Below are 22,953 nucleotides of genomic sequence, written 5' to 3'. Positions count from 1 at the left end.
ACATTCAACATAATTTTGGAAGTGATTTAGGGGTCGACCACAGCGGAAAGTTTTTTAATTATCTGGACATCCTTTACTACATTTATTAACCTTATTGCTAACAGAAAGAGAATTGTCCCTTTAGGTCAACATATAACCATCTTTAGTTTAATCATTCAGCACAAGGGAGGTAATATGACAGTCAATCTTTTGTTTTCCACTACAGCAGCTTGACCTTTAATTTCCACAAATAACAGATCCCTTGAATTCGAACATACTGTCACCGTGCATATTGTTGCAATGTCAACATAAACTATGATAAATTAGTCAAAGTGGCCTTTGGCTCCAAATATGTGAAAGAAATTCACGGAAAGCACCTGTCACTCACACTTCCTATTTAGGTCTCTTTCTGTTACAAGGTACAAATTATTTAACTCACAGGAGGCGTTTTTTAATTAAGAATACGAAATGGACTTTTCCAAGGTAACATTTGTGGAGCTGTTTAACTAAGCGTTGCCAGCAAGCTGTTATAATTTCAAAAAGTAGTATTTGTTGCCCAAAGAAACTGATTATTTCGTGAGTATGAGCAATAATTTTCCTCCACGAAACACTGCCGTCCTAAACAGTGTTCTCAATGCACCACTCATTGTCACAGCAATTCTTGGCAACACTTTGGTGCTTGCCGCCATATTGAGAACTCCATCGCTTCGTTCACCGTCAATAATGTTACTCTGCAGTTTGGCTGTCTCTGATCTTCTTGTTGGCCTTGTTGTGCAACCGGTTTACTTTGCTTATCTACAAACAGGGAAGGACTTTCTTTACCAGCCGCTAACCGTTATGGCTTTTTCCGCGTGCTGTGTTTTGCTTTATACGATAACAGCTGTAAGTGTAGATCGGCTCTTGGCTCTTCACTATCACATGAGATATCCGATATTAATGACAACACATCGCGCTATGAAGACATCAGCAATTCTTTGGTTGGTCTGCTTTCTGTTATCTCTGTTTTCCCTTTGGAACAAGAGTTTCTATTTTACGTCTGTTGCTGTTAACATCGTTATCTGCATTTTAATATCCACTGTATGTTACATTAGGATCTTTCGGATTGTTCGTCAACATCAATTTCAAATTTATTCTCAGAAAAAGGCCGTGGAAAGTCTTAATACTGAAAATACTCAGAACATGCAGCGAAAAAAGCTGTATGCCATAAACACTTTTATCTATTACATCGTGATGATAATGTGTTATGTCCCAGCGTTTATTGGCATATCAATTTTTGTTATTTCCCCCAATAGCTGGACGTGGTCTTGGATGATTGCAGAGACAGTGGCATTTATGAACTCTTCAATCAATCCAATTTTGTATTGCTGGCGTCATCGGGAGCTTCGAGCAGCAGTTGTTAAGATGCAGATGCTACGTAAGAAAAACTAAGGAAAAGTAATAAAGATATGGTTCACACGTTCATTCTCTTTTTAAAACCAATTTGCTAACTTCAAAGGTGGTATCATCATCATCATCATCATCGTCATTATCGTCATCATCATCATCAGTCCAAATTCTCGTCTGGGAGAATAGGGCCACTGACTTGACTCCTCCAATCTGCAGCTGCTTTGTCTCTCGCAGCGGTGACAGCTTCATTCCAAGTGACAAACCTCTCTCCCTCTACAGTGCAGAAAGGTGCCATGGTAACCCAAAAACATCACGCTTTGGTGGACGTGCTTCAGTTTCAGCATGGAGCACCGGTGCAGAGTAAATTTCTCATGTGGAATTGTTATGACGTGGTGACCATGGCAACAAGCCACTCTGTGCCCTCATGAAGCAAAATGTGACTGAGAAATTTGCCGAACATTTATAGAGCACATGGCTGCAACTAAGTTTATTATAAATTGTCCATGTTTCATTTCATTATACCAGCGTCCTCTGATATCCTTTATACCTCTTGTGACAACAAGGTTGCAACAGAGAGTTTAAGAAAACCACAAAGGCAACAGCAACGGCAACGTCGCTAAACAAAAGGTGTAATGAGCGATACAACGGCTGTGCACGGGCATAATAATTCTTGGTACATTTCTTTGCCGCCCTCTATACAATGTTAGGGAGTTTAAGTAACTACGACTGCGACGCCGAGGACAACGACGATTAAAAAATGAATTTATATTTTACCTGCGCCGTAATCTCGCGATACTCTAGTCTTAAGTCATTTGCATTATTTATCACTGTCAAAACTATCACGGAACTGAATCTGGAACACGGCGATAAATTAGAAATAAAAATGTTTAAAAACTAGCCGTTGTGGTTCACGTTCTCTCGACAACGCAGAATTTGGTCATTTAATTTCACGTTGTTGTTTTGCAGAGCACGGCAAGGAAATGTACCAAGAATTATAACGCACGTGCACAGCCATCGTTCTGCTCATTAAACCTTTTGTTTAGAGACGTTCCCGTGAAATGAACGACGAATCGCGGCGGAAAATTTTTGAAGTTTATTTTCGAATTTTACGCTGTGTTCTATAATCAATTTCGAGATGATTTTGACAAAGGGAAACAAACCTAAGTGTCTTTGGAGTACCGCGAGATTCGTAGGTAAAATATAAATTCATTTCTCAATCGAATTGTCCTAGGTGTCGCTTCTTAGCTACTTAAACTCCCTAACAACAAACTTATGGAAAAGTTCTATTGAGAGGATCTATGCCACTCAACTGAATTTGCCAAATTCGACAGGAAAAAAAAAAGAGGAGAATTTAAATAATAAATGACTGGAGAACATTACCAGCTGTTAGATAAGCGTTGAAAGTCGGTAAAGTTTGCTCTTTAAGTCTATTGCAGATTGCTATTTTTTAAAAAGATCCCGTCTTTATTTACTTTTGTATATGTGGATTATTATAGACATCTACCATTCTCTTACTGCGGTTAGACCATCTCTTGCACTCCTGCTGAGAATTCTTTTATGAAAACACGGAATGAAATATTTCTCAAATATACGCGCAAATGTAAACCGTCACAATGGTTTACATACTCTCGGCTAGCCACACCTATCGACCAATGAGAGCGCGCCTAGTATCTCAGTTATTTTATAAGTTCAGCTTTAAAAGCTCAACTCGCAAAGTTCTCTTCAAACAACTTGGAGATGTATGTCTCATTAGCTAAATATGTGCCAATCATTGCTGACATACTAGACAAGTGCAAATAATGACAATACTAATGGCAGTATAAAGTTGTTAACTTAAGATACTTCGTCTGGTTTAATATAAACAGAAGTGACGATGAAATTGTATTTCCTATGAAGCATGAAAACACTATAGCCTCCTCTATAATGATAGCTGCGATATTGAACTTGCTGCAGAAGATGAATGTTGAACAACGAAACAAGTTTGAACGGTGCTAAAAACACAATTCAAAAGGAGGCTTTTATTTCGTCGGCGACTGTGAATAATCACTTTTAATCTCCGGATGGTCAATAATGACTGGCGGCCAGGCTGTTTAATGCAAGTTGTGTCCAGCTTTTCAGTCTTCTCAAACTTTCTTTTGATTTATTTGTATTTAGTTTGAATTGACAAGCATAATAAAGTGTTTCGGTTTCCAGTGCAAACAGTAGAAGTGCTCTGTATTGATCTGCCCTTGTTGTTTAAAATATGAGTTACCGAAAAAAAATTTACACTGAACAATTAATAAAAGATGCATTATTTAAATGATGATATATTTTATACAATTTCACTATCGAGTCATGAGATGGAAGTAACGTTTATAACCATTATGGGCTATTTCTGCAAGATCAAACAAAATAATAACGGGAAAAAAATAATCAAAAGTGAAAAACTAATATCTCTGAGATGGGTTTTTATTTATTTCACCCGGTCCGCAACCAGTAAGTATTTATATGCTAATGACAATAGGGTATGACAGATAATTTGCTAAATTTTCATCTAGTCAAATCACAACTTTAAAGCTAACTTGAAAGTTTCATTCCTTAATAAAAATTGTTCTCCTTTTATCAAAATCTCGATCTTTTCCTTCCACGCGTTATAGGCCAAATTTTCTGACATAACATGAATAATCATAACTTCAATAACGTTAGAATTAAACTGAATGATTGTCATTTATACAGCCGTCAGTTGTCAAGGCTTTAAGCAAATGTAAATGCATGATATAAAAGTGCATTAAACTGTCAGTCTACAAACGGGACGAAGTGTAAGTACATTTGCTCTTAATGCTACAAACAGGTGATCTTCTTAAAGATGTGATTTACAAAGGATGAACGTAGGCATTACAGGCAGTTCCGGTTGTGAAACACCGTTGCCTTAACAGGTTCGTGCTGCCCGCATGAATATTACTTACGAAGAAAAGGCCGCCGATTTCATCCAAGTGGAGTAATATCTCCACTTCAAGCGGGTGGAAGAAAATCACTGATATAACTAATTGGTCTCACTATGAACTACACTGAAAAAGACGAGAAGACCGCGTCAGCTGAGGCTAGTGTTGGGAGTATTATCATCATAAACTGCGCTCTTAATGCCCCATTGATGCTAATTTCGATTTTTGGAAACGGTTTGGTTTTGGCGGGTGTAATCAGAACTCCTTCGATTCATTCACCGTCCATGAATTTCCTCTGCAGCTTGGCTGTTTCAGACCTTCTTGTTGGATTGTTAGTTCAGCCACTTTACATTGCAAATGCACTGACAGATATTCATGTTCTAAAACTCCTAACGGGTATGATGGCGTTTTTTGTTTGTGGCGTTTCTTTGGATACAGTCACTGCCATCAGCGTGGATCGGTTAATAGCACTTCTCTCTCACTTGAGATACCCCAGTCTGGTCACTAAATCTCGCGTCAGATGCACTGTGCTCACAATTTGGTTGATCAGGGGACTTTCTTCAGGATTTTACCTTTGGAAGAGGCGCGAATGTCACCTTATGACAGCGGTTACCACTGTTATTTGCCTTATAATTACAACTTTTTCTTACATCAAAATCTATCGCATTGTCCGTCACCACCAATCACAGATTCACGTTCAGCAACAGACTATACAAAGTAGCAACAATGTCGGACAAACCATGCATATGGTGCGATTGAAAAAAAGTGCAATGAATACATTCGTGTTTTACATCTTTCTACTTTTATGTTATTTTCCGATGTATATTTTGTCGACTCTTCATGGGATCTCGTTGGTGAACTGGGTAACAGAATGGGACTTTGCTCACACTGCAGTCTTCATGAACTCTTCCATTAATCCAATATTGTATTGCTGGCGTCTTCGCGAGCTTCGAACGGCAGTCATTAAAACGTTGAGGCAAACTTTCTCTACACAAAGAGATCAACAACATTAAATGAGGTGAAACAGGGCGGTAGCCAGGAAAAAAATCATGACTGAGTAATGTCCATAGTTTAATCCTCTTCCTACATTAAGGGTGTTTATGATGACAATTAGCAACAAAAACGAAAAACAATGAGGCCAGTGCCTTGGTTTGCCTGTTACTAGCTAGATCCCTGTAAAACTACCGAAAAGTAGTGTTCCATCCACACCACAACCGAAATTTACTGATACTTGTTGTAAATGAAATACAACTAGGATGTTCCGCGGAAATTTCCATACCATTTGTCCCGCTTTAAAGGTTCTGAATGGAAAGCGTGCCCAGGCTATGTTGTGTTATGGTCTCTTGGTTGTGTTCGAGGCTTCACGTCGTCCAATTCAGTCTTTAATCATACACGTGATTAACAAATCGGACTCCCGCTTCGCGGTCGTCCGATTTTGTTAATCACCCGTATGATTACAGACCGAATTGGACTCCACTCAGTCCTATTACCATTATATATTAGTCATAAAGTAACATTGAGTCCAGGGCTCAAAGTTAACGACCAACTGGTCGCATTTGCGACTAGATTTTTGGCTGTGCGCCTAAAAAATCATGTGTGGTCGCACCACCACGCCTTAAAAGCCAAAGTACAGTGCGACTTCTCTAGTGCTTACTCACCTGACCATACTAACGTACTCCGATTGATAAATATAAATATAAACATAGATATACCACAACCAGGCATCAAATAATAAAGTTGCACCATTTTCCTTTCATCGGTGTGTGTTCTATTCGTCGTCTTTAAGCCTAATTTCCCAATGGATTCTCCGAACTCGAACGTTCATTTCTTCCCCACGTTCTGTGTTGTAAGCAACTCCGCTGACACATGCAAATGAAGGAATGAAGCACGTGCTTCTTGGTCGCCAAATGGGGGACATAGTGCCAGGCGGTCCCAGCGGAAAGCGTGGAAACTGGGGATGAGATTAAATCGTGTGCTCGTTCTTCGCGAACAACAATTACAGAAAGCTTTGTTTTCGCTTGTCTGACATACAAAAATGTCCAGCGTTTCCGGAACGGGCCGGTCCACGAATTCTATGGCTTGAAAGCTAGCCAAATGTGCAAAGTTCGTGCTAGTTCTCACGAATACCCGGATGTTGGAAAAATCAAGAATCTTCGTGAACAGAATTTGAAAGGTAAAGCAAACAACAAGCAACTGGATAGTGAGGATACTCAACGAAGCGACTTCAGAAGTTAATATCTAAGCTCAACTCTTGTGTGAAATATCCTGATTCTTTTATTTGTTTTTGTTGTGTTCAATACCGCTAGAATAGGCCCAGTTTGCAACACGAAGCCTGAGTCGCTCCTTTTGGAGCTTTAAGTATTCTTTTGGGGTAGCTGCTCCAAGTATTTGAAGCTGTGCGCCTAAAATTTCGGCAGTGCGCGTAAAAATTTACACCCGGTCGCAGAAGTGCTCCCAAAGCCAAAAATAAACTTTGAGCCCTGATTGGTAATACGTCTGTGAAGCGAATCCAGGTAATCACCTCATGAGTAAGCTTTCTCACCATTACTCCAGCTAAGCGCCAGCTGCCAGAAGCGGCAATTTTTAATCTGTATATAGTGTTCACATAAAGGATATATGTAAAAATGCGGCTAAACCAACAAATGACGGCTAACCGCAAGTAAACCGGAGAGGAAGTTAACCGCTAGCAAGCAGGTTCACGTTTGTGGAACACAGGTGCCAGCGGCGAAACCGCGAGAAAAGTTAGAAAAGCGAGTTTCTTGGCGTCTCTTCACCAGATCAGACTCCCCCCGCGAGATCGCTTCGCGCGCATCTGATCCTCGGACATGCTTTTTTATGATATTGTTTTTGTTTCTTAAAAAAAAACAACTTGTATAAATGATTGTAGAATACCTATTCCTCGATGTCTCGTACTGCTGCATTAGACAAGGAATACGTTTCTTCAATTTTGTTGTTTTTTTAAAGCGGTTTTCGCATCTGGGGCAGGTCGCACAGGTTCTAATTCTTCGAACCAATAGTTGAGATATGTGAGGGTACATTTGGATAAATTTGCATCAGATGGCTGACTGACGCATCCTTGAGGTCATTCCCCAGTATTGCATTGCGCATCCTTACCCAGCATAATTTCACGCGTGATTTGCGCGCGCGTTAAAAAATGGCGGCTTTTTGTTTACAGCTGGACCTCGCCATAGAGGTAAATAAATATGGACCAATTCTCAGTGTAGAACAAAAAGCAATCGTCAGAAACGTGAATTTAGCAAGCAATCGTGACTACAATCAGGTTGCCATTATAAGGATTTATGTCGGTATAAACAAGGTGCTGTTGCTCCTAAACGAACATGGGACCCCTTAAATTTATTTCAGAATTTAAGTTCCTGTAATATAAACAATCAATCGGCAAAGTTTCGCAAAAATCTCAGTGCAGGTTCTATTTTAGTGGAATGACCTTAATAGTCTATTTACATTAAATGTCTCGTGCTAGAGTAATTCAGATTTGGCAATTTTGCCGAAGAAATGTATGTCAGGGGGCAAGCGTTCTGTCCCCTGGCCTATACTTCGTTGTCAAAATTGGCAAGTTTAAGATCCCATATTTTCACGAGTTTGGAACGGATTCTTACGAAACTTCGCGTATTTACTAAGTTTTGCGTGACAAATCAAGAGGTAAGGCTTAGATTTTGTTTGAATGAAAAATTCTACTAATCAATTACAACTGCTACTAATCCCGCAATCTGATTGGCTAATTTGCCGTTGTCGATAAGAGTCCAGACAACGCTGCTCGCGTCAATCTGTCATGCTCTTGGTCATGTTCTCAAAAAACATTTTCTTTGACGTTGATATTGTGGTAAAAAACAAATCGAATGTGGTTGAGCGTTGTCTGTGCTCAGCGTTGTTGTTTTCACTCAGCTGCGCCTCTTGAGTCCGCAACATTTGGACTATTGTGATGACGCATACTCGTTGTCGATAAGAGTACAGACCACGCTAAACCACATTCGTTTTGTTAAATCGAAAAACCAAGATCACAAGATGCCAATCTCGTTCCCAGAACCCACGTGTCTTTTGGTCAGCGCCAAGACACGGAGTGTCCGTGTCTTGGCGCTGACCAAAAGCCACGTGGGCTCTGGGAACGAGATTTACAAGATGCATACCTTCAGATCAGAAAAACGTAATAGGCATGCGCGCGTTTTGACTGTGCGCCAGGCCTCAAGTTTGAAAAAATGGCGGGAATTTCGTCGATCGTGTAAACAAAAACGGTTACGAAATTTGTATGCTTTCCCAATATTCCTGGTAAGCAGCAACATTTTAACGTCACTAATGAAAAGTTGCTATATTGTTTTCTTTGGAAATCAATTTTTTTGGGACAAAATTAACCTAAAGACGGTTTCCGAGCCCTTTATTTTTCCGCTGTATACCAGAAATTTCGTCCCGAAGAAGAAGATTTAGGGGGTGGATTTTGGTTTAAACAGTATCGGATAAATTTGCGTTCACGGGCAAACTCATAGTAAGAACATATCCTCCATACATACAAGTTTAGATAGACAAGTAAGTCGCACAGGCGATAGGTGAAGGCTTTGCGGCTTTCCTTTGCTGTTTGTAGGATCAGCAGACTGCTTTTAATCGATATGACAAGTACACAGTTAAAACAACAAATTAATTTCCAGTGAGGTAATTAGTGTTGCCAAATATTTTTAAAGATAATAAGGTGTCGATTTCAGAGAGAGTAACATTCCTTTGCGGCTTTCCTTTGCGGCTTACTTTTGCTGTTTGTAGGATCAGCGAAGTGCTTTTAATTTCACCTTTTAAACGAAGATTTGGGGGTTGATTTTGGTTTATACAGTGTCGGATATATTTGCCCCTACTGGCAAACTCGTAATAAGAACATATCTTCCATACATACAAATTTAGATAGACAAGCAGGTCGCACACGCGATAGCTGAAGGGTCTACATAAAAATTTACGGATTGGTAGTGCAGTTGTACTTTTGCCAGTCTTGAAGTGAATTGAATGAGCATTGTATGAGCACTGAAATATACAGTTTGCAGTAGTGATAATGAAGTCAGGGTACAATTCATTTGCAGTTTTCAGTTTTTTATGAAGTTTTGGATATGTGCTGTTTTATATTTTCTGTCAACGAAAGAGTGGTTGTGATTAAACAATCGATAATCAATGCGAATAATACGAATGTTCATTGATGACAAGTATACGGTTAACAACAAATTAATTTTCTGTGAGGTAATTAGCGTTGCCAAATATCTTTAAAGACAATAAGGTGTCGATTTCAGAGAAAGAAACTTGTACTTTGCGGCTTTCCTTTGCTGTTTGTAGGATCAGCGGAGTGCTTTTAATTTCAGCTTTTAAACGAAGATTTGGGGGTGGATTTTGGTTTATACAGTGTCGGATGAATTTGCGCTCACGGGCAAACTCATAATAACATGTCTTCGATACATACAATTTAGATAGACAAGCGGGTCGCACACGCGATATGACAAGTCAAGAGAAAATGATTTTCTCTTGGCCAAGTATATGGTTAAACAACAAATTAATTTCCGGTGAGGTAATTAGCTTTGCAAAATATCTTAAAAGATAATAAGGTGTTGATTTCAGAGAGAGGAACTTTTCAGCGGAGTGCTTTTTATTTGGGTTGGTACATTTCGCTGACCCCTAACACATGGACTAACAAGATGGACCTGGTACATGAACTACTTGAGTGAACCACCAATGGACTACCCTAAATGTAAACTTCTAAAATTTCTAACCCAAAAGTTTAAGAATCAGTTTGTCTACTAATGTTCCAATCTTCTAGGAACAATTTTTAAAAGTTATCGCTTCTGCATGCATTGCGTGCCGTTTATATTACTGTTTGGTTAGGCCCAGGCTTCCCTTCATATTTGCGAAACCCAGCAGAACAAAAATTTCCGCATTCTACGGGGAGAGATTTATCCAAGTTCAGTCATCTCGACTTCGAACCCCGGGGGGCTACTCCTATATATGGGCTATATAGGTATGTGCGGCCCTAAAGGGTATGGTTTTTCAGCCGTTTTGGTCATAGATAGGGTATCGAGTTTAGTTGATTTTTGCCATTTTGGTCATAAATAGGGTATGGTTTTTGTACTCTAGCCTTGATATGGGTATGTTTTTAAGAAGAAGCTACTTTTTCATCATTATCGAAAAGAAAATCAACAAAAGCCCTTCACAAATTACGTTTACGGTAATTTAACATTGGTCCGAACTAGGGAACTAATTATAACACAGGTCTGAAACAGGGTTTTGATTTAAGGGTCAGGTCATAAATACGGTTTCGAATTTTTGGTCAGGTCATAAATAGGGTAGGGAATATCGCAGATTTTGGTCATATATAGGGTAAGGGTTTTGGGAAGCGGGCCGCACACCCCACCTAATTTTTCTGGTAGTACCCCCCCCCCCCCCCCCCCCCCGCCGGGCTCCAAACCATCTTGAGCTGATAGGCCAGCTGATAAGCGAGCTGACAGGCCAGCTGATAGGCCAGAGGCGCTGACAAGTTTATAGATATTTGACGGGCGAGTTGAGGCGACATTATTACGAAAGCGAAAGAAGCGCAATGGCCAATAGGTTTAGACAATTTCGGTTGCTATTATGGAAGAACTTTCTGCTTCAGGTAATGCTAAGTGTAAAATATCCTTTAAGTGATTTTTGGAAGTGAAATTTATACAAGTTTAGCTGTGGGCTAGAGCAGATGGCAAAAAGCTGGAGAACGTGACCTTTTTTCATGAATTCGAAGGCATAGAATCCGATGTTTACCTCCGAAGTCAGTTGTAATAGTCTTATTTTATCCCTTACCAAAGGCAGTGTAAACGTTAAACCTTGGCCTTGCTATTCTCCATCAACAATTTCTATTTTATATATTATCTTTTTAACAGAAACGAAGACCGATTGGTACAGCATTTGAGATCGGCATACCCATAGTCGTGATGGCAATTCTTATTTTAATTCCGTTGTAAGTATTTAGAAACAAAATTTAGCTCCAGCTTATATTTAGACTGAATTCAATGATGGGTGTGAGTAAAAGATGCTAGTAACGTACGTGATTTTTCTTTCCTTTTTAAATTTTAATTTACGCTCCAGCGAGAGGCGCACTTTTCGTTTTCCGCTTGTTTGTTGTCTCTGCTTCGATCATAGCTATGTTAGTTCTCCCCTATAAATTAATACATGATGGTGTTACTTACAAAACGTGAGTGGAATTAACTTGATCTCCTACTTGGAGAAACACCATCAACGTTTGTAAAAAACATGGTTCCTTTAAATCTAGCCACGATGTAGTTAATTCATTGACTTTCTATTATTTACATTTAGTTTGCAATGAAGTTACATATGATTATAGTTGTTACTTTTATCCTTAGTAGTCTTGTGAGGACCCTGTTGTACACCAATTTTATTGAAGTTAGCTTCCTCAGTAAAAGTTTCCTTATTATTATATTTAACAATTTATGGAAAACATGTACCATATTTTTATCGAGTCACCATAAACTGCCGCTTGTACTACGATTACAAGATGGAGCTTTAGTGACGAAGTTTTGGACTGAAATTTACAGTCTTTCCACCGGCAACTTTCCTCGTTTCTAGTGGTAACAATATCTCCTCTGATCGTCGCCTGCAATTTCGTGCGCTTTGCTGCCAATGACGTCAAAGGCCGACAAGTTGCCACTAGAAACAGAGCCAGTTGCCCATGACAGCAACACAAGTTGAACGTTAAACCTGGTCACCAAACTTTCGTCACACCTTACTCAACTGATAATTGTGGGAAGCCCCCCCCCCCCCACTTTTAAGCCCCCCGTGTTATAGACTCATCTACCTGTAACCAAAAAATGCAACTGTTATAAGCCCCCTGGATATACATTGTAAGCCCCCTTCGCACTTTCCTTGTTATGAATTTGTTTTATTAAGATGTTTTAAAACTTAATAATATTACCAGTAAATGGAAAACCTATTTCAATCAACATGTGCAGCTATAGCTAGTTTCAAAATGGTTTTTTATTCTGGTTGTAATAAGCCCCCTCAGATATAAGCCCCTCCATTTATAAGCCCATTTAAAAGCCCTGATGAAGTTGTATATATGCCCAGGGCTTATAAGTGGTAGTTCATAATAGTAATAATAACACATCACATCCCTACATTTTATATTATATAATAACCAAATCAATGCGCACACTCTGATTGGTCAATCAGCTATGGTTTATTGTGCCAGTAAACTCATGGAGATTTTGCGTGCCTTCTGAATTATTATATAAAAGCAATAGACCACAAGTTTCTATGGTTTATAGGCTGATAAACCACTTGGGGTGTTGGAAGAACACTCGAAAAATTCATAAATCACGAGCTGCAGGCGTCTGATTTATGAATTATTCTTGCATTCTTCCAACATCCTGCATGGTTTACCAGCCTATAAACCATAAAATCCTGTGGTCTATTTCTTAACTACGTGATAATGATATTGATAATGATAATAATAATACAATAACACTAATAATAATAATTAAGAATTAAGAATTAGTAATAAATAACAATATTTAGAGAGGGTGGGACCAAAAGAGTAAACGCTTAATTAATTAGGGTGGCCATCATTTTACTATTTAAAAATTCATCAAATGTTTAAGATTTCAAGTACCGTAAATCCTCCAATAAGCGCCCCCTTGAATAAGCACCTCCTTCAAATAAGCGCCCCTCCTATTGGCCTAAATTTAAAAAAAGTGCCCCCGCAATTAAGCGCCCCCCTCCCCTACCCCCCATTTTGTGAACGAGTAATGAGACAAAGAATGTATGGTTTCCATTGTGTAGTATTAGATTTGTGCATTGTTTCAGTTTGTGAACATGTTAAGTTTGGAAAAAAATTACAAGTACTAAAGGTGTCGCGATTTAAAGTTTAGGATCAGCTTTTTGTATCAATAAACAGCTTATGTTGTCGTTTACGCGCACATGATGTATTAAAAAAATGATCATGTCGGGCCATGATTTGGGAAAAATGAAATAAGCACCCCCCCCCCCCCTCGATTAAGCGCCCAGGCACTAATTCGAGGATTTACGGTATACTTATTTATGAAGACAAAAAAAATATTAAGGAAGAATAATTGTTCAAACTTAAAAAAATAGCTCCTGACATCTAGAGGCAATGAGTTCCAAGCATGTGGAGTACTCCTCTGTATTGGAACGATCTTTGTCCTTTCTTGGAGCATAGTGTGGTCAATCTGGTGTTCATATGATGTTTGTCTTTAACATATTCAAACCTGTTTTGCAGACAATCACAACTGGATATTTTAATCATTTTGTACATGAATATACTGTAGAAGTGAAGTATTCAATGCATTGGTTTACATGTATAGTCATCCACTGTACAGCAGTGGTGATAAGACTTCCTGAGGTTGCTTGTTATTAAGAATTACTCCGGCCCTGTATTCCTGTTTTGTTTCTGCGGCTTTTAGTTAAGGATCTATTTATAGGCTTAGTTTACAACAATATACACAGAGTATTGAAATATAAATATGATGTACCTGTTAGTGTCCAGTCTCATTTTAAAATTTAGTTCAGTTTTGAAATTCATTGTTAATTAGAATAAAATTAGTCTGACCTCTAATACTTAGAAATATCAAATGCCTCTTTTCAGGACAGCACCTAAAGCAGAGGATAAATGTTTTTGTAAGTATTACAAAGATTGTTTGAGCTTTTTACATGAAGCTCTCTTATTTAGTAATGAATGCATTTGCACTAAGGATCTACCAATTACTAGTGATATTTTGGAAATTCTCTCAAAATTGCAATTTGAAATAATTTTCAAATATAATAAGTACATGTAATTGTTTACACTTCTGTACAACTAATTTGTTATATGACTGAGAAAATTTTGAAATGTAAATGATCCCGCTGATGGTATTTTTTATTTTGTACTATTTGAAATAGGGTGAGTGCAATAGGTCAATTCCGATATATTAAAAGTCTAACTTGGCTCCAAGGATTAGGGGAATAAAACAAAAGAAATTGCATCGAGGATGAGGGATGAATAATTAATTTCTTTTGTTTTACTCCCCTAAGCCTCGGAGCCAAGTTAGAATTTTAATATATCGGAATTGGCCTATTTTATATAATTTTCAAATATCAATAGTAATTATTGTTTAAGCTTTCATTATTCATACAATTATATGTCTGAGAAAATTACAAATATCATTGTGCAAAACATTACAAAGTGAAATATTACAAAGAGTCTTGCACGATTTATCATTCGCTCAGAGCGATATATTTTGCTGAGCAAGATAGTGATATGCCGTTTTCCCTCAGAGACATATCACAACATATCACTAAGTGACAATTCTGATCACCCAGATATCGTTGTTGTGAAGTGATATATCCACCTAACAAAATATTGTGCCACTCAGCAAATTTCTTGCAAAGCCTAATGCAAAGAACACACTTGGGTCTGATTCTGGTAGTGCCTTTGTTATAATATGTACCGGTACATGTTTGAAGAATATAAATGAAGCTAATTATACTCTTATTGTTATTCTTGTACTTAAAAGAACTGAAATAATGATGCATAATTGGGCATATTTCTTAGAAGAAGCTACTTTTTCATCGTTATCAATAAGAACCTCAATAAAAGTCCTTCATAACTTTAGTTTAGGGCAACTGCGTCAGCCGCAACGGTCATAAATAGAATATCGAATTTTTGGCCAGGTCATAAATAGGGTAGCAAAAATTGCAGATTTTGGTCATAAATAAGGCAAGGGTTTTGGGGAGTGGGTCGCACACCCTCACCCAACTTTTCTGGAAGTACCCCCCACAGAATAAATGCCACTGATATCAGTCAACAGTGTTTTTAATTAAGAACTTTAACTCTAACTTTCACTACTTGTCTTGCAGCAACATTTGATTTAAGGGATATTGACTATAAGTCATTGAAATATCAAGGAGGGGAAGGGCGGATAGCATTCTACCCAGAAACTAAAACAGGTAAGGTATCAATGAACTAGACATGATTTTGTAAGTAACAAACTCACCAATTCTGTCCATGTATATTTGTATGAAGTGTACAGTAAACAAGCCATGTGTTAAATGTGAACCATAAATTAAAGTTCTGTGAAGCCCTCTCTCTTAAGCTCTCCTCTTTAATACAAACCCCCCCCCCCCCCCGCCACCATCTAGAACTTAAGTATGTTAATAATTACCCTTCCCCTTTTCATTATTTTATTCCCCGTCCCCTTCTCACAAGGATGCATAAGCCAACACAACATCAATAGTGCGGTAACATTTACTTTATGACTTGTATGTTTTCAGTGTCATTCCTACACGTTGCTCTCACTTTACTATCACAGTGGCTTATCTCTCCACCTGGGTGTATAAATTGGTTCCAGCAAATTCAATACTGGGGGGCAACCCTGGGATTAACTAGCATCCCATCTAGGGGGGAGTAGATGAAATATTTCTAGTCGCTTCATGCTACAAACTAAGAAACCGGTGACAAGTGCTGGCCTGATGGACCACTTCAAGGCCTGTATGCAGGCTTTATCTTGCACAGGTGGGAGTTGAGTATGGCATATGTCAAGCCCAAGAAATAAGAAATAAATATTTCGTGCAGCTGTGTTTAATTTGTTTTTACCATTTTATTTCCACAGCAATGGAGCTTATGGCAAGACTAAAGAACATTACTGATTTGAAACCAGTCAGCCAAAGTGTTACAACTGGTAAAAAATGGTCATCTGGTGCGGACATGGCAATGGAGGTCTCTGAAAATCGAGACAAGTACATGGGAGGTTAGTTGTTGAAACAGTAGCAATGATTTGTAGCGATTTTGTTACATTACTTCCCTGCTTGGTAATGTCTGTTATGTTAGTGATCTTGATAGATTAGAATGATCACTACATCAGTCATTAAATGAGCTTTTAAGTCATTTTGTTCTTTCTTACTACTTTTTTTGTTCACTTGCAATCCCATAGATATAATTAAGTTCCTCCACTTTTATAAGCCGACCCTTAACCTCTCACAAAGTTGTCTAAGCCCATTAACTTAAAACATCCATGTATGATAAAAAAATACTTACCTACTTCATATTTTTAAAACTATTCTTTGGCCTGCCCCCTTGAAACCTTGTTCTTTATTTACTTCAAATTAAGGATATCGTAACAATGCACACCTTGTGTGATGTTGATTTACTTTTAAAGCATTGGTTTATTGTAGTGCATTTTCTTTCTATATTTAGCCATTGAATTTTACATTGATGAAAAGAATAAAATTCCCAAGAAAGTTCGATATGCCATTCGCCTTGAGGGCTATTGGTCAACGGACTCAACTTATCCAGCTTTCACGTCTGATGGACCTGTGACATAGTAAGCATGGTTTTCTTGCTGTTATTACTTGCAATTGCATGGTCATATGTCTTTAAGAACTGCTACCCTACCCCCTAAAATGGCATATACATGTATATACAGTCCAACCTCTCCACAACAGCCACCTTGGGGATGGAGAAAAGTGTGGCAGTTTGAAAAAGGTTATTTTGCCAGCTGGGATTCACTTTTTAGTGAAGAGTGCACTATTGGGATGGTGTTTGGGGGCTGCCTGCCATCAAGGCGCTATGTCGCTGTGGCACTAAGGTGTAAACTTTAATGTTTGTTTAATTAATTAATTTCAATTAATTAATTAGTCTAGAGGCAAGGAAGTGGTCGGGGTAGGGTAGGAAAGGCACATGTGTACTCTAGGTAAAACATGTTCTATCTACACCAGTTGGGTGTGAACATCGCAAAGCTACATAATATATTTGTTTCAGGTAACCCCTTGCTCTCCTTGTGGTACTATTCTCTTTAGAACAAAACCAATTTGCTCTAAGCGCATGCGTAGATTACTTAACATTCATGTCTTCTATATATTAGGTGAATGATACATTGCATACAGGTTAACACACAAATGTTGAGTGGTTTTCCTTATGAAAGAACCCAACATGTAAGACGCATGTATTCTGGCATCATGAGTGTTATACACTATGTTTCCACGCGGGTTTTATTTGTGAAGTTATGTGACCGCGGATGGCAGTTATTTTTCAGGTAGTGTCACTTGTCCCTTTTTAGTGCTAAAGTAAAATGCTACTGTGGCTGTATACATCCTGATGAACATGTACACAACTGATAATCAAGTATAAGTCAGTGTGATGGGAGATTGCTTTACAGAATTGTTTTAATGTGCAAGACAAAGGTTGTGTGATACTTAATGATCATGTCTTTGATTAACTCATTTGTGAACCACATGCTGAGAGACCTGAATGGGATTGTGTGCACTTTTGTGTGTGGTAAATAATAATAATAATAATAATAATAATAATAATAATAATAATAATAATAATAATAATAATAATAATAATAATTATGTTAATAAGAAGAAGAAGAATTTTTAAGAAATTAAAAGCATATATTATAACAATTCTTTATTGAGCGCATTCAAATTCTTCACTAAAACTTTATATGATAATTATTTACAGTGCAAGACTATTAAAAAGTCATTAAAAAAGGAAGCAAAATGCAGTTTCCAGAAATGAATGAAATTGCATAAGAGATGAAAATTGGAATGACTTGTTTAAAATGTCACGGAAATGTAACAAAAGTATTTTTGGTTTGTGTCATCGATTGTACATGCATAATAAAAAAAAGCAAAAGAAAATTACTCTCTACTATAAACATTCTACTAATTATGGAATCTTACTTGTCTTTGCTTTTATGCTGTTACTACTACTAATGATAATAACAATACTAACAATAATGATAATAATAACGATTGAATAATTATTACAAATTAAATGCTTAATTAGATGTACAGTAAGGAACAGTACAATTTTATAATATTGCTTTGTTTTACAGCATAATTTGAATGAATATTTTGTGAAAATCTTTGCAGCAATCAATATAGAGATGGAAACTTCATGAAATTACAGTATGCGATGGATATGGCTATCATACAATTGCAAACCCAAAGAAACGCTTCACATCTTATTCCAGTGGAAACGCATGTAAGTAAAAAAAAAACAATTAGCGGTACCTCTCACACTTGCCTGTCATAAACTAAGGATTTAGCCCAGCTGAGGGGTTTCGGCCAGTCAAAATCCCGGCAAGTTCACCTACCTGACCTGAAAAAAAATCCTAATGGAATTTTTTTTTTGATAATGATGATTTGGTAGTGTCAATCTTTAAACCTTTCAGAATTCCATATTAAGGCCTTACCAATAAAACTGGAAAGTGACCCTTCCGGAAACGTTCAGTCCTTGCAAGCCAATACTCAGTGTTCAAAGTAACTTGTAATTTTTGTGATAGCACATTGGCCTGATGGTAAGAGTGCTGGAATCCAAGTTGCGTGTCAGCAGGCTGGTCATTGTTATGTTCTTGGGCAAGACACTTCGCTCTCGCAATGCCTTTTTCCACCCAGGAGTACAAATTGGTACTGGCAATTTGTTGGGGCAATCTCACTGATTGCTGGGGGGCAACCCATGATGGACTAGCATCACATCCAGGGTGGGGCAGGGGCTAGAAATACTCCTAGTCACTTCATGCTACACTAACCAGAGTTCAGCATCAGCAGCTATGAGCAAGTTAGGCTTTAAGAGGTTTCATTGAGCTAATGAGCCCAGTGAGCCCATTTTTGTTTCAGTCAACATGCTCACTTAATAGGTGTGCTTGACTCCTGGGCTGGATATCCCTCCATTAGGAGCCCAAAGAGATTTGTGCAGTGGTTCATATATTCATCTCTATTTTTTTTTCTTTCTTGTAGCAATTTCCTTTCCCATCTTATAAAACAAATTTGGCCATGGATATGATTTCTCTTATGATGCCACTCTTAGTCATGTTAGGCTTCATGTATTCAGCTATGACGATTATCAAGGTATGTTAAGAGTTTAGTTTTACCATCTATTTTAAATTCCAGTGGAATACGTAATTATAATAACTGTCAGAGGAGAACTTATGTTACAATATATATGTGTGAAGTATATATGAAATAATTCATATTTGAACTGCGGTAGTAGATGAAAGTGAAGTATGATCATCGCAGTAAATTTTCCAATTTAAGCAACTGGAAAGAAGAAGCCTGAAAAAAATCAGGGCTTCAACGGGATTCGAATCCGTGACCTCTGCGATACCGGTGCGATGCTCTACCAACTGAGCTATGAAGCCACACATTGGGAGCGAGGTCAATTAATTGAGTTCATATCTTCCCGTGAGTGAAATGATGTGAAGTATATATGAAATAATTCATATTTGAACTGCAGTAGTAGATGAAAGTGAAGTATGATCATCGCAGTAAATTTTCCAATTTAAGCAACTGGAAAGAAGAAGCCTGAAAAAAAATCAGGGCTTCAACGGGATTCGAATCCGTGACCTCTGCGATACCGGTGTGATGCTCTACCAACTGAGCTATGAAGCCACACATTGGGAGCGAGGTCAATTAATTGAGTTCATATCTTCCCGTGAGTGAAATGATGTGAAGTATATATGAAATAATTCATATTTGAACTGCGGTAGTAGATGAAAGTGAAGTATGATCATCGCAGTAAATTTTCCAATTTAAGCAACTGGAAAGAAGAAGCCTGAAAAAAAATCAGGGCTTCAACAGGATTCGAACCCGTGACCTCCGCGATACCGGTGCGATGCTCTACCAACTGAGCTATGAAGCCACACATTGGGAGCGAGGTCAATTAATTGAGTTCATATCTTCCCGTGAGTGAAATGAGAGCATCGCACCGGTATCGTGGAGGTCACGGGTTCGAATCCCGTTGAAGCCCTGATTTTTTTTAATTTAATCCATTATTATAATTTACATGTAACTATATATATATTGAAAGTGAAGTATGATCATCATTAAAATTAACTTATGAAATAACTAATTATTAATATTATTATATCCTTTGATTGAGACACAATATTATAACTATTTGACTGAATTGGCTTTTTTATATTTAGGAACTAGTTTTGGAGAAACAGAATCGTTTGAAAGAATCAATGAAGATGATGGGACTGGCTAACTGGATCCACTGGTGTGCATGGTTCATTAAAAATCTACTGTTCCTGCTCATTTCTGTTGTCGTGATGGTCATTGTACTAAAGGTAAAGTTCCGTATTGTTGTTGGTAGCAAGGTGTTTTTCTTGATCGATATAATATATTGTTCATTGTTTGTTTTATTTTGTTTTCATTTGGAAGAATGTTTCTCAGAGGGGGACTTCCGTATGTAAAAAGGATGGGGTGTTGTTGGAAATTCTGAAAGAGGTACCAAGATCCTGTTTTGTGGGTGTGGCTTGAAATTTTTTCACCCCGTAAGAGGTATCAATTCTAAAGCAACATACACTGACTTTTTGGCTCAATACTGTAATTAAAAGGAACTGTGAAAGCTCCCCCGTGTGGACTTTTTGAGGCTCAATGCCCTAGGAGGTACCAAATCTGGTTTTTTAACCCCTAATAGGTACGACAAGCACCCCCATCCTTCTCTCCCGCCCTTGGGGGAATGTTAACAACTGATTTTAGAATGTTAGTGATTCGTAACATGTACCTGGGTATTTATACCTGCTCTTACTAGTTTGATTGTTTCATTTTCAGGTCCTGGTATATAAGTATTCTGATGCAAGTGTTATCTTAATTCTGTTCATCCTCTACATTATTGCTAGCATTTTATTCTCCTTCTGTGTCAGGTAATTATAATTGTCTAGTGGGAAGATTATGGCTCTAAGCTTCTTGTTAAAGTAGGATACATTCATGTACGGGTACAAATATTATATAATTGTCAGCTAGCTACAGTATTCAGTTGTACAGTCAGTCAGTATATCACACATGATAATTATTCACATAGCACATTTAACAGTGATGAAATGTACATGTAAACTTATAAGTGAACAAAGATGGTAAATTTTAAGCTTTGTTCTGAAATGTGAAAGGTGAATTGATCAACATGACACAAGCGTGGGACAAAGAAAAAATCTGAGTCCCCAACAGGAATCAAACCCATGACCTTCCAAACACTGGGCGGGCGCTTTATCCACTAAGCTATGAGAACTTATGAAGAGCAAGGTGACTTATCCTGAGTAGTGATAAGTGAACAAAGATGGTGAATTGTAAGCTCGGTACTCAAATGTGAAAGGTGAATTGATCAACATAACACAAGCATGGGGCAAAGAAAAACATGCTTGTGTCATGTTAAACAATTCACCTTTTACGTGTACATGTAAACTTATTTTGCATTTGTTAAAGGAAGTTTTGGGGAGCAGGGATGGCACAGTGGTGAGAGCACTTGCCTCCCACCAGATTGGGTTCGATTCCAGCCCGGGACCATATGTGGGTAAACAAGTTTGTTGTTGGTTCTTGCCTTGCTCTTAAGGTTTTTCTCCAGGCTTTCCGGTTTTGCTCCCTCCACAAAAACCGACATCTTCCAAATTCCAATTTGACCAAGCTTAAGAAAGTAAGTAAGTAAGTAAGTAAGTAAGTAGACTTTATTGGAGAGGGTAACATTTGACAGTAACAAAACTGATTAACTAATGGCCCTCAAAATAAACACAAAAAAATTAATTAATTAAAATCACCATGTACATCCTATAAATATGACGAATTTGCAATATCTAAGCAGTAAAAATGTAAAACTGCTATATACTAATAAATGATTGAGTAGTAAATTGATTTTTTAAATTTGATTTAAAAAGTGATCCTTTAAAATGCTTTGTGCTTAGACTACGCTTAAGATCGACATTTTGCTTGTTCCATTCTTGGATATTTCTTACGGTAAATGTCCAGCCACCTTCTGTGCATCTCTTGTAGCGAGGACAGCTTAAATTTAGAGGACCCATATGAAAACCAGCTAAGGCTGATCTGGCTTTCTCTTTAAATATAGTGATGTATTTTTTAAGTACAAGGATAATTCTTTTTTTGACATACGTGTAGCTTCCTGTGGTGTGTGAGGAGAGTTTAGCATTGCTGTATGTGTTTGTTTTTTCATTTTTTCAGCGTGTTCTTTTCCCGCCCTGTTCTTGGCATGCTTCTGGGTGCCTTAATTTGGATTGCAACGTTGGTGCCATATTTTGTAATTTTTGAGAACAAAAAGTACAGAGCTTTAACCAGGTATATTGTCAATTAAACTAGTAGATAAATATATGAGCTCTTAAGGAAGGATAAAAGTGCTTCTTCCAGTGAAATACCCTTTCAAACAGATGTTCTTTTGCATGCAATTTGGCAGTATTGCAACACAGTTGTCCTTTCAAAAAATACAAGGGTATTTTTCCAAGTTCCATTTGAGTGTTGACAAGATTTGGTTTCAACTTTACACAATCAAATAACAAGAAGAGCTAAATTACTCTGTAGCTGGTAGGAAACAATTCCCATATTAATGTTTATTGGCATACATGAGCAAGAAAAATATAGTCAGACAAGTGAGTTGCCAAACTGGATACAGCTCTTCAAAATCTTATTGCAGAGCAAATTTAAATTTTAAACCAGGGGTTCGATTTTGTTGATATGAACTCAACCTAAATAGCTTGCAGTCAGCAAGCAGTTTAGTAGCAACAATTACAAGTTTTCCCTTTCCCAAACAATCAGATAAAAAAAAAGTAATAATAACAAAATTATGTTGAAAACCGGTTATTAGGTTATCAGTACAATAACTGTAACAATTTAAAACAGATATTAAATAAATATA

General features: G+C 37.7%; 3 protein-coding genes across 3 annotated transcripts in view; all 3 read left to right on the top strand.

Moving 5' to 3' along the window:
• The first annotated feature begins 561 nt into the window (after positions 1-561).
• LOC145470740 (melanocortin receptor 3-like) lies at positions 562-2,493 on the top strand. The gene has a single exon (XM_081454566.1). It carries the CDS (start codon positions 562-564, stop codon positions 1,405-1,407), a length of 846 nt encoding a protein of 281 aa, XP_081310692.1. The 3' UTR covers positions 1,408-2,493.
• A 1,667-nt stretch (positions 2,494-4,160) lies between these two features.
• On the top strand, positions 4,161-5,299 carry LOC145470421 (melanocyte-stimulating hormone receptor-like). Its single transcript, XM_081454226.1, has one exon. The coding sequence runs from the start codon at positions 4,403-4,405 to the stop codon at positions 5,297-5,299; it is 897 nt and encodes a 298-aa protein (XP_081310352.1). The 5' UTR covers positions 4,161-4,402.
• Positions 5,300-10,793: 5,494 nt separating this feature from the next.
• Positions 10,794-22,953, top strand: part of LOC145469461 (phospholipid-transporting ATPase ABCA3-like) — a 39,181-nt gene continuing 27,021 nt past the window's right edge. The window contains exons 1-11 of the mRNA XM_081453186.1: positions 10,794-10,917; positions 11,180-11,256; positions 13,918-13,949; positions 15,168-15,257; positions 15,920-16,057; positions 16,504-16,630; positions 18,186-18,297; positions 19,053-19,163; positions 20,240-20,383; positions 20,871-20,962; positions 22,266-22,379. Coding sequence (XP_081309312.1) covers positions 10,861-10,917; positions 11,180-11,256; positions 13,918-13,949; positions 15,168-15,257; positions 15,920-16,057; positions 16,504-16,630; positions 18,186-18,297; positions 19,053-19,163; positions 20,240-20,383; positions 20,871-20,962; positions 22,266-22,379 — 1,094 coding nt within the window. The 5' untranslated portion in view covers positions 10,794-10,860. The remainder of the gene's footprint in view (positions 10,918-11,179; positions 11,257-13,917; positions 13,950-15,167; positions 15,258-15,919; positions 16,058-16,503; positions 16,631-18,185; positions 18,298-19,052; positions 19,164-20,239; positions 20,384-20,870; positions 20,963-22,265; positions 22,380-22,953) is intronic.

Source organism: Orbicella franksi, chromosome 15 (assembly GCF_964199315.1).
Source record: "Orbicella franksi chromosome 15, jaOrbFran1.1, whole genome shotgun sequence".
In the NCBI taxonomy this organism is placed as follows: Eukaryota; Metazoa; Cnidaria; class Anthozoa; order Scleractinia; family Merulinidae; genus Orbicella; species Orbicella franksi.
This window is presented reverse-complemented; position numbering and strand designations above follow the sequence as displayed.